Below are 12,024 nucleotides of genomic sequence, written 5' to 3'. Positions count from 1 at the left end.
CACTTCCAAGCATCGGAGTGCGGAGCCGTTCCCGCGGCACAGGACAGTCCAGCGAGCAGCCGGCCCTGGCAGGGCGCGCGGGGAGACAGCCGGGCAGCGGCCCAGCCCCGCGGGGCTCCGGAGCGGGCGGCACGGGGACACGCACAGGGAAGCCCCGGCACTGCGGCCGGGCGCGGAGCCTGGGAATTGGGAAACGCCATCTGCTCTGGAAAGGTTGACAGCCTGCGACTCCTGGTTAAACTCCAGATCTCCTTGTTGTGAAGGGCTTGATAACTTGCGACTTGCCCTCAGTCCATTACCTTCTGCTTACCGAGTCACAGAGCGTATTACATCTCTCTGCAGAGCACTACAGCAGCTGGGCTATGTTATATGCTGTGTCTGTCTTGCTCAGCATTAGATAATACACTTAAGAGAGCTTTCCATCTAAATCAGTGAAATGCAAACAGAAAATTTCTGTTGTTTCAGCAAAGAGGCCAACTCTTAACATTCTGGCTTGGAAACATACATTTAGATATACTTTTTTTTTTGCCTGTCAGCATGGTTATTTTGATGAGGTTTTGTTTTGCATGTGGACCAGATGAAAGAAACAATTAAGACTTGACTTTTTAATTGGTATGGGATGCATTTTAAACAACGGTAATAGACTTTCTCAACAAGAACTGCATGTTCTCTTTTCCCAGTGTAACAGCCTTGACAGAGAGGGCATAAAAATAAAGCCAAATAGCAGCCGAAACGTGAGCCCTGCACTCAGAAGCTAGAAAAATTATTCTAATATGAAGTGCAGAGCAGCTGACTCAGCATACCAACTTAAAGTTATATTTTGGCTTAAATACAACACAAAAGATTCATTCTCTGCTGCACCAAAACTCTTTCCAACTTTATGCAAAAATTTCAGGAATCACATAGTGAAAGTGCCATTAAATCCCAAGCTGCTGCAAGAGTCATGATTGGATCAAGATGAACCCTCTAGTCCCAACTTAGTTCACTGGTTCTGAGCCAGCAAAATGTTGAGAGAATTAAAAATGCAGGTGAGTCACCTGAAGCAAACGATGCAGGAGACAAGGGAGGACTGCTCGGATGCTGGAGCAGGGAACAAACCAAGACAAAGGAGAGCTCCTAGCTCCCGGGACGCAGCCCAGGGGTCTGGATTTGCTCAGGAAACTCCCCGGGAAGCTGCGCGTGCCCCAGCCAGGAGGCAGCGACCCCGGCACACAGACGCATCGAGCGCAAGAGGACGCTCCTGCAGTCCCCAGGGGAGCTGCAGAGCCAGAGCACTCCCGAGCGCGGCCCAGGGCCTTCCCCCTTCCCTGCTCCGGCAGGGAGCCCGCGTTCCCACTCCTCTGTGCCTGGGACACAGGCAGGGCCCTGCTGCAGCCCCCTCGCGAGCGTCAGGGACCCCAGCGCTGCTGGGCCCTCGCTGGGCTCTCCGGCGCTCGCCGCCCCACGGGGCTCCTGCCTCAAACCTGCTCTGCCTCACGCATTGCCATAATTCGTGTAAGGGAGGAGGAAACTCGAAACACTCATTATACAGCAAGGACTGTTTTGTTTTCTCCAGCTCACCTTATCTTCTTCATTCAGCTCTCCAAGACTCAGCTATTAAAAGAAATTAAGTAATTTATCAAGTCTATTTCAATTACCTGCTGTTGATAACATCAGAGTACAATTAGCATCTACAAATGAACCAAGCACCAACTGCCAGGTAGGAACAGAAGCTAATTTACAGCGTGGGCAGCCCGCAGGAGCGGAGATCCAGGCTGCCGGCACCCCGCGTGGCTCCGCTCTGCCGCGCGCAGCTCGGCTCCGACCGCAGCCGAGCGGACGCGGGGCAGGAGCCGCGCCGCGGCCACCCAGGGCAGCGGCCCAGGGCCAGCGCTCCTGCGCAGCGGCACCACGACAAACGGGAAGGGGCTTCTCTGGCACCAGGCAGCTCCTCCCAGCCTGTCAGCAGGATGCCAGGGCTTCTCCTCAGAAAAAAACAGCATTCCTAGACTCAGTTACTTTAATAAAAACACTCTGCAAGCAAACTTAGTTAGGATTTGACCCACGTGAATCCTAAGTTACAAGGCTGCGACAGACTGATGTGCCCTGCTGACAAGGATCCAGACAAGATGCCCAGTAATAAACTATGTCGCTCCTTGCCTAGTGCAAGGCTTCTTACCTTTCCCTCTGACACCTGGATAGCTCTACCCTCTCATTGCCCTTCAGCCTTGGCCACGTGTGTCCCGATACCTTTCTAAGCAGGTTAGTAATTCAGTATGTGATGCGTGACATTAGCATGCAATCTGTCAAGCACCTGTTTATTTTATGAAGACAGACTGGCCAAGCTGGGTATCTAAGCAGCTAGCACACGGCAACCCTCCAGGATCCTGGCAGCAGCTCAGATAATCATTGCATTCGCTGGCTGACAAGTTGTGCTCCACATCAGGGCCTTACCTAGATTGGAGGAGGCTCTGCCTTCAGCAGCTCGGTCCTGGAGGCTCTCAGCAATGTGCAACTGTTCTTCATGGTACTGCTTAGCCCTCTCCAGGTCCTGCATACATCTAGCTGCGTGGCCCAGACCAGCATAAGCTCGCATCTCAATGGCCTTCTCAGCCAGCTCCTGGGCCAACTCCAGCACATAGTTGTGGTAGGACATGGCTTTGTCGAAGTTCCTCCGGTAGTGGTAAGCACTGCCTAGGTTGCTGTAGGCTCGGGCTTCCTCCCGCTTGTTCCCCAGTTCCTTGGCGATCTTAAGATGTTGTTCATGGCATTGCACGGCATTTTCAAAATCCCCCATTGCAATGTACACTGCCCCCATGTTGCCCAGCTCCCGTGCCTCAGAGAGTTCATCTTTGGACTGCTTTGCAAGGAGGACGCACTGCTTGTGGCTAGCCAGCGCGTTTGGGTAGTCCCCAATGGCTGTGTACACATGGCCCAAACTGCTCAGTGCTGAGGACGCTGCCTGCAGGGGTAAGAGAGAAAAGGTAAGTACAAGTCCTCATGGAAACAGTCAGACGGCCCCAGCCCAGTCCCAGAAATCACAGTCACAAAAGGCCTCTCTGCAGAGACTGCAGGTGCCAGCAGGGAAACCTCCTGGCTGCAGTTTCTGCACTCTCCTCGGGCAGCTTAGCTGAAGGCAGTAGGAATGGGGCTGGCTTGGAAGAGCCAGACCAGGAGTGCCGGGCGATTGCCTCTCTCTGGGGCATACGGCGTGCGGGTGCTGGACAGAGAGGAAGGGGCCGTGGCTGTTGGGAATTGCATCCCGGGAGCTGCCGCAGGGACGGATGAGCCTGAGCCGCCTCGGAGCAGCACTGCCCCACGGCAGCCACCAGCACGTTACCTCTCATACACACCGACATCCACATGCAGTCTCTCTAAAGCAAACAGAAGTCCTGTGTAGAGCAGCTCATGGGAATGCAGACAAGGAACGATACCCAGCTGCAGAAAACGTTACCAAGGAGCAGGGGCCTTGTCCCACACTGAGCTCACGTCAGCGTGGCGGCCTCCTCGCACCGTCGGCCGGGCCCACGGCCACGGCAGAGCTCCGGGGAGCCTGCAGTCCGGAGATCGGGGCGCTGGCCCCGAGCCGGTCACCGTGTGCCCACCAGCACCTGCACGTACTTCTGCTTGGCCACACTGAGCCCCCAAGAGCACGATCCCCGCTGCGTGGGCGTCCTTGCAGCACAAAACCATTCGTTACCAAGGCCCAGACAACCTTGGCACTGCAGCAAAGACAACAGCACTTCAAGCAGCCGCACCCCCTCCCCTGGAGATACCCTAAACAAATACAAGCAGCTATTTGAAATCCTGAGCTCTTGCCATGTAAAAACAACTGCATTTAGCAAGACGAATAATTTGAGAGTCAGATTCCTTTGCCTGCTGCATGTGCCAGGACACTGGCTCCTTTTCCACCTGGGGAAGGCAGAGCACATGTGAGAGCACAGGGCATGGAGCCCAGTGCAGAGCCGCGTGTGTCTCTGCCCAGCACAGGCCTCGGCACGGCTGCTTGCTCTGAGCCCTGACCCCAGTCATCCTCCTGCAGAGGAATTTTCTTCGCCACCAGCCACACCTGTGACCCACTTCCCGCAGAGCCATCTTCTCCAAACTCGAGAGCGCACCAGGAGCAATTGCATGGAGATCAGTCCCACGCCACCAGAGCTCAGTAAAGACCCGGTCCACCCTTCCACGTGGGATGGTGATGCAGTATCCCGGGACACTGCACCAAGACGGCCCAGCTCCATGCCACCAACAAAGAGGCAGTCTCACCTCTCTCCTGCCCGGGCCGTGCACTCCCCTTGCATCCTTAGGCTAGCATTGCTGTTCAGGGAGCAGACCTAGGGCTTCGGGCTCTTCCTAGGAAGTCCCTTGTGGTCTACTGTTCACATGTCCTATTTCCCAACGGGCAAGATGTTTGCGCTATGCCCGGAGACCCGGGGACAGTGTCACTGAGCACACAGCAGGATGCAAGCAGACAGGGTCCCCTCTGCTGCTCCAACAGCGCCCAGCGCAGCAGCCGCAGCCTCACTGAGCTCCTGCTCTTGCCCCAGCAGCCGCGCTCGGCTGCCCTCGGGCCAGCGCGGCCCCTGCGCTGCAGCCTGGGCCCTCGCTAAGGACCATCAGGCCGTTCGGACTGTAGCCTTCCAAACTGATGAGCTCCAACAACCCTCCGCGTTTATGAGCACAGGCATGTGAACGTGTTGTGCCCTCTGTTTGCAGCTACTACCAGCCTGTAGGGACACAAAGTCGCAGCCATTTTCCATGGCTCTTGTTCTTATTGTTCCTGCCAAGACAGGCTTGGTCCTGAGGTAGAGGAGAACTGAAACACATGCCAGAAGAGATACTGGGAACATAGTTAGTTAGCTGAAGAAAATAATGTGAATTGACCTAATTCAGGCAAAAAGCCAGCATGGGTCACAGATCTTGTTGAGACTCTTGGAATCGCATCCCAAAGGACCCACTGCCTTTATCCATGACACTTACTCAAGACAGAGTCACCAGGATGGAGAACTTCACCGTGTACTCTCATCAGATATGCTCTTGCATGAGTACAAAGGTTTTCCGGTTCATTTCTGGTTCACTTCTACTGAGCTCATTTTTCATTTACACAGAACCCACCATTATTTCACAATCAGCCTTAGAGATCTACTGATTTATGTACTAATGCAAATTTTACACCCAAATACAGCAGATGTCATCATCACTCAAAACCGCCTTCTGTGGCAGGGCTACAAGCAGCTTTCCCCTTGCATGGTATGCTTTTGAGAAGAGGAGAGGATGCAGGAGGCAGGATTCCCCTCCTGGGTATTATCTGCATGCAGAAAGAAGGAACAGTGATGCTTTAAGGTAATTATCTCCAGAAAAAAAAATGCACTGGAATCAATATCCCTGTCAAATCCCATTTATCTCTCTGTGGAAGGTCTCAGTCTTTTACACAGCAACCTATATTTCCAGCAAGCCTTGCTCTCCAGGAACCCGTATTTCATCCCTGATGGGTGCAGGGGGAAGCGCTGCAGTGCATACACGCCAGAGGACGAGCAGCGTCCCCGGCCCAGCGCCCGGCTGGTACCTGGGGTACACGGCCCTCCTCGCCCTCCCCACGAGGGCGGCTCCAAACGGAGGCTTCGCGCCACCTCCAGCCCGGATGGAAGCTCTCAGACGAGCAGGACCCGCTGCCAGCAGCTCCGCACGTCTCCCAGGCAAACCTGCCCTTGCAGGCGGCTCGGAGCAACGCGGAGACGCGAGCTGCTGCGAGCGCGGTGCCGAGAGGGGCTCCTAGCAGGCAGCCCGCAGGGGAAGAGCAGCCTGCCCCAGGAGCACCCACCCCAGCACACAGCTGCTCGGACGCGGCCACCGCGCGGGTACCTAGCGCGCTGCGCGGCTCCGCTCTCTCCAGCGCATCCTTGTGCAGAGGACAGCGCTTCAATCCTGTTACGGAGAAGCAGGGAGATTAGGCGGTTTCCCTGGAGCCATCCTGGAAGGCTGCTCGTGAACGGCTCTACAACCTGCAGCTCAGGAAGCACCGACTTTGAAAGCAAAGCCCAAGGAGGGGAGAGCCATGAAGCAACAGCACGAGTCTCCTAATGTCTGGAAGGAACTTTGTAACCGTTACTGGATTAAAGGAACAGCCTGTTACGAGGAATTAGCGACACATTAGAACAATGTCAAAAACACAGTGGGAAGAGACGGCTCCAGTCCCCTCTTGATTAATGGATTAAATCCACAGCTCTGCACGTGCACAGGACTGCCTGCTAATCCCTGAGGCCGCTGTGGACAGTGCTGACATTTCCAACCCTGTCTCTGTTTAATTACACCACAGCACAATGATGCTTCAAGCACTAATCATCCTTCTGCCTGCTTCATGGCAAAAGAATCAAACAAGGAGTTACACGAGTCCAGGCAAATCTGAAGAGTGCCACAGTTTGACTGCAAGGCAGTTCATAGCCTGTGCTTTTCCTGATACCAAAGGCTACAAAGGGAACACTGAGTTTCAGCTGCTCATGAGAAGACCAAAGCAACACTGGCCCAGCAGAAAACAAACAAACAAACAAAAACCACTATTCATTTGATCTCCTCCCTTATTAATTAGAAGCCAGGTGTTAAGGTGTGCCTAGAAAAGCTGTAAAACCAAAACAGAGTAGCCCCATCAGTGGGGCTGAAAATGCCCTTGACCAAGCGAGCACTTTGGCTGGTGGCAGAAGAGCCCGGAGCGGGCGAGATCCAGGGGGTCCCTGTAGCACCAGGCTCCGATTCCCGCAAGAAAAGCAGTAACACAAAACACGCCAGTCAGGAGCACTACAGAGCAGATCACAGCATAAAATCCGAGCATCACCTGGGCCTCACGTACCTGCTCCCTTGGACATTCTCTAAAAGGCCCCTCTATGCAGTCATTTTAGGGAGGATGGCTGAACCGACAATTTTGGTGATGACGTTAGGAACAAACCACAAGCTTCGCTGAGATGGTGACACCGAAGCGATTCGTGCTCTGGAGGAACCCGGTCCTGGAAGAACAAGCCAGCACAAGAAGTCTGGGATCTCAGAGAACCCGGAGAAGCTCCCGCCTGGCTGCCACCCTGTGCCCCTGGGTGTCCCTGCTGGAGCAGGGGGATTGGACTAGATGATCTCCAGAGGTCCCTTCCAACCCCAACCGTTCTGGGATTCTGTGAAGTGCTAGGTTTTGCAGATACTGTGAGGGGTAAGCAAAACGAGGAGATTGCATTTCCACCAACTAAAATCCATGTATTGTGGAGGTCAAGCTGGGACATTTAAAGATCCGCAGGAAGTATTGTATTTCCCTTTCGAATCACAAGTCCACACAAAGCACATTGCTTTCAATGCATGTGCAGATTTCCTGCACTGCTCAGGTTTCCTCTCATTACTTAATTCCATTAAAGTTTGAACTGCGTGGACCTGCATGAGGCTTGTCATTTTAAGATTTAATGCAACACCAGTGCCCTGAAGGATCCAGAGCCTTCAGGTGAATTCCTATGGTGTCTTCCTAATAGCTGATACTCCAGTTTTCTTGCTGTGGTGAAGAATTTGAGTTAGAATGGGAATGACTTCCTCAAAGGATGAACGAGGACTAAGTGTGTAGGATTAAGTGTATGTGGGAGCTAAGTGCTGGATCCCTAATGAAGTGAGACTGCCATCTGCATGCAACAAGACGCTGAAATCAAGAATGCGGAGGCAAACGCTGCTCTTTTTAACGAGGGCGTCGAGCCTGGAACTCGTACCTACACCACAGGTTAGATGTTGCAGTGATTAATTGGAGCTTTCTCAGAGACGAGCTGTTTGAAATAGAAGGATACATGGGAACAATAAGAATTGGAAAAGAAAAGGGCTGTAACTTTGTACACAGAACAACAGAGCCAAACGTCTGTGCCAAACAAAGATCCAGCTTTAGTGATTTGAATAATGGCAGAAAAAAATGGCCAGGAAGACATACAATCACTCTGCAGACAAAGTCAAATCTCTCCTAAGTTTCATTAGGCCAAAACTACAGGACCTGAAGAGCTTGGGACTTCAAGGGCAGCTTGAAGTACTAAGGAGAAAGGCAGAGCTGCTGTCCCGTTAAGAAGTCCAGAGAACTTTGGTGCCCACCTCGCGTCCCAGAGCAGCACCGCTCGCTCACGCCTGCGCTGGCCCGCTCTGCCCAGCTAGGGCCTGCGGGCAGGAACCACGCTGAGGTCTGGGTTCCACAGATCAGGTTACCCTCACGGTCTAGCAAAGAATCAGCAGTGACTCTAGAAATTATGGACCCGAGTACACGAACACTTTCTTGAGGATCGGTGAGAGCAGCAACTGCAGCAGCTCAGCGGAGACAGCACTCTGTTCCGAAGCAGCCACAGGCAGGACCACGCGGCCATCGGAGACGGGCAGCTGTGACAACCATCCAAGCCACATGGACTCTCGGCACGGGAACGAGCCTCCCGGGACGCCTCAGGCCCCGTCCACTTCCATTCAGCCTTCAGGCCCATCCCTGGAAATCCTCCTGGGCCCTTCCATTATTTTAGGTGCTCAGTGGGAAGCTACAGGCAGTTGCACATCTGGAATGTGCCCATTCATGCAACACCGAGGCCTAAATCCATAGATTGCTCTGGGTAACAAGTGACTCTCAGCAGTCTGGTCCCAATCAGGCTGCTTTCTTTCCCATTAATAATGAAAATATCAAAACTGGCCTCAAATCAGCAAGAAGGCTCTGAGAGTCTTCATGCAAGGGCCAGATCAGATAACAGTTTTCAAAGGAAAAATGACCCTTTTTTGAACTATTTCCTAACTTTTTTAAGTATCAAGTCCACAACAGTGCAAGGATATCTTTACCAGTTTCTCTTTTCTGTGGATAATTTTCCATCAAGTTGCTAGGAACTGGGCCTGGTCCCTCACCTCTTCGGAGAGCAGAGATTAGGAGTCGTCTTCTGCTCCAGTGGTTAGCAGTCTAATCAACCACACTGTTGCTTGTCAAGTGACATGGGATTTGGAAAGCTGTTTCTCACGCAGAGGCTGAATCAAAAAGCAGCTTGTTTCAATTTCTGAAAAGTACCTCGAGGACTTAAAAGATCCCTTAAAAGACTCCCAAAAAGACAGAAGGCATATTGAAAAAAACAAACTAAAAAATACTTATTTATATTGATGCACTACAAACACCCATCCCTTGCTGCTTTCCCTTTTCCATAAAATATTGTGTTTTTTACGCTATGGAAATGGGAGAACACTCATGCAAAGTCCATATGCAGCACTATGCCAACGGGCTGTACTCTCTTAAGGGTTTTGTGCTATCAGTAAACAAAACACAGACAATTCTTAGCAAAAAAACTCTTCAGCATTCCCAATCTCCAACCCAAAAATGCTTAAAAAGTGAAAGTCAGTTCCTCTTCACTACAGTAGCAGAGGTTGCACTCTAAGCTTATCATTTATTGTATTAACAGTGGTGGTATTAATAACATATATAAGTGAGTAACAAAGCCCTTCCTTGTCTCTCATTTTCTTCTGGAACTTAAGTCAAATGTAATAAAGCTATAAGGAGCAAGGGTATATGCTCATATTTCTCATTTCACACTGCTGCAGGCAGTAGATAATCTGCTTTGCTCCAGTAGACAACTGTAATAAATTATTTTGAAGCAGTGGCTTCGCCAAGGATGGGGAAAAGGCACAGAAGACAGGAGGGCAGAGCAGCGCGGAGGTACCGGCTCTGCTCGCCCTGCAGAGCTCCACCGCCGCTGGAGATCTCCCCACTCTGCCCCCCAGGCCGCTGCTGACATCTCAGTCAAGGTTTTCATGCATGACTCAGTGCTTTAGCCCGAAGCCTTTCCAGTCCTCTTCTGAGAGGTATTTATATCCTGCCCTCATTTTCCAGACTGTTTGCAAACACAACAAGATAACTGCAGCCATAAGATTTTCAGATTTTTCCTTTCTCTAAAAAATGCAAATGCAAAGGTACAGGCCAAGCACGTACGGTGCTCACATCTCCTCTGTTCCTCCCATCTCCTGGTCCAGCTCTGCAAACCTCGCGCTGTCCCTCCTGCAAGATGTTGTAGGGCCCTCTCACTGCTTCTGACTTGGGAGGAGGCCAAATGTTCTTTGATCAGATGGACTTGAGATAGATTTGACTTTAGATGCTTGGAAGCGGAAAGGCTCAAAGTATCTGAGCTGACTGGAACAGATTATTCTGGAACATTTTTCTCCTCCAGCTCAAAGCCACGTGAATGCCATGTAAAAGGCCTCTGTTTCTGTTGGTGTTTTCTAAGGAGTTTGCGAATTTTTAACCACTGGCTTCTAGACGCTGCTTTTCTACTCATCTTCCAAATTCCAGGCAGAGGCTCAAGACCAAGACCGGGAGACAGCACAATTCAGAGCGCACGTGATGAGCCTGGGAAAGGCAACGGGCGAATCCCGCAGCTAGGGGAGAATTTCCAAAGCCAAAAACTGCCTGGGCAAAGTCCCAGTATCCCAGGGCCCCCCATTCACCTGTCCAACTGGCAGGCCCAAACCATGGCAATAAATGATGCAGAATCTGCCCAAAGCTAAACGGTGCAGAAGCAGCACCCAGCCCACTGCTGAGCACCCAAATGACCAATGATGGGTGAACAAAACGATCAACAGAGGGGTTTTCTTGGCAGTGCCTTACACAGTGTTCAGAAAGGACAGGGCGCACACAGTCTGCCTGCACATGCAGTAAACAAATCCTGCAAAGACACCACAGAGAATTCCTGGGCGCGCTGTGTTTTCCCAGACACGCTACAGGAATCGCAACCTGGTACGAGTGAGATTTTGCAGGCAGATGTCACCTAACCAAAGTCTTTACCTCGCTGCACGCATTTCTCACGCTCTCTTAAAAACTATCAACAAGTATAAAACCATCCAACCCACCCGCCACGCAGACCAGCAGCATTTCACTCACTATGTGCTGAGCCTGGGCAGCTGCCTGGGGTGAGGAGAGCAGCCCATTCCGGAGCGGCGCCATCCGGATGGGCTGCAGGATGCCGCGCTGGAAGCAGCTCGTACCTGTGACCCAGCCCAGAGATCTGGCGCAGCAGCAGGAGAAGGGCCCAGGGCTCCGCACGGACAGCGCAGAGCCCGGCTGTGCACAGGACTCAAATGCTGTGAGGCAAAACTTCTCTCTGCTGCCCTGCTACTGTCTGTTAGGTTTCACTCTTTCACTGAAGCAGGCTGCCTAGTTCCTGCGTTCCTTCTGTTGCACCAAAGGCAGTAAGAGATAAGTGTATAACGTAACTAACAGTTCTGCTATTTCAAAAACGCTACCTGCACACATGCTGTATGCTGCACAGAGCTCAAACACTGTGGTTAATGCTCCACGGAAGGGGAGGAAAACTCTCCTCTAAGTTTTTCTCAGCATCTGGTCTGGCACATCTCAGTCTAGTTCTCTTATCATCCAGTCTGATCTCATCCTCCCTTCCCCACTTTTTATTTAGTCTGCTAAATTTTTACCGTAAAATATGTGACTTACTCATTTAAGCCAATGCTAAAGAGTTCCCTTTTAGTTTCATTAGAGAGGACTAGGCATTTATGAGAGAAGAGATCAGGTTGGTCCATCCCTTGTAGGCAAGGCTGAAGCATTCTGGACTGCGGTACAAGGCAAGGCAATAACATGTTATTTTATACCGCAGCTGAAGAGCACGCCAGGCAGCTCCCAGCAGCCAAGGGACACTCTTGGTCCACGTTCGGCGTCCAGAGAAGACAGTAACGAGGATGAAGGACTATAGAATTAGAGCCACATGCTGAAGCTGCTTGCTTATGCTTTATGTGTATTCTTTTTTGCTTCGCTCACTCCACTAGACACCCTGCATCAGCTTGGGGACAAGATACCTTCCTTGCACAGAGCAGGTCCAGCACCTTTGGTCCATCTATCCGTCCCAACCTCCTGCCTCCTCCTTGCCCATAGTCAAACTCCGTGGAAAGAGGCTGTAGGAACAGACCTGTGAGTCACACCATGTCTCTTCTCCAGGCCCAGGACAAGAGATCCTGAGCGGACCCTTCCGTCCCCGTGCGGGGCGAGGAGGGGTGCTGCGCCTTGAGCACGAGGCCGCGCTC

General features: G+C 51.9%; 1 protein-coding gene across 2 annotated transcripts in view; it reads right to left on the bottom strand.

Annotated features, from left to right (window-relative positions):
• TTC28 (tetratricopeptide repeat domain 28) overlaps window positions 1–12,024 on the bottom strand; it is a 139,404-nt gene that overhangs the window by 37,562 nt on the left and 89,818 nt on the right. For both annotated transcript variants that reach the window (XM_088525040.1, XM_088525041.1), the window contains exon 5: window positions 2,434–2,941. In XM_088525040.1, the coding sequence (XP_088381166.1) occupies window positions 2,434–2,941 (508 nt within the window). The remainder of the gene's footprint in view (window positions 1–2,433; window positions 2,942–12,024) is intronic.

The sequence above is a fragment of the Tinamus guttatus genome, unplaced genomic scaffold (genome assembly GCF_059628265.1).
Source record: "Tinamus guttatus ecotype Peru unplaced genomic scaffold, ASM5962826v1 Tinamus_guttatus_pri_ptg000223l, whole genome shotgun sequence".
NCBI classification, from domain to species: domain Eukaryota; kingdom Metazoa; phylum Chordata; class Aves; order Tinamiformes; family Tinamidae; genus Tinamus; species Tinamus guttatus.
The sequence above is the reverse complement of the archived record's forward strand: the minus strand, read 5'-3'. Positions and strand labels throughout refer to the sequence as shown.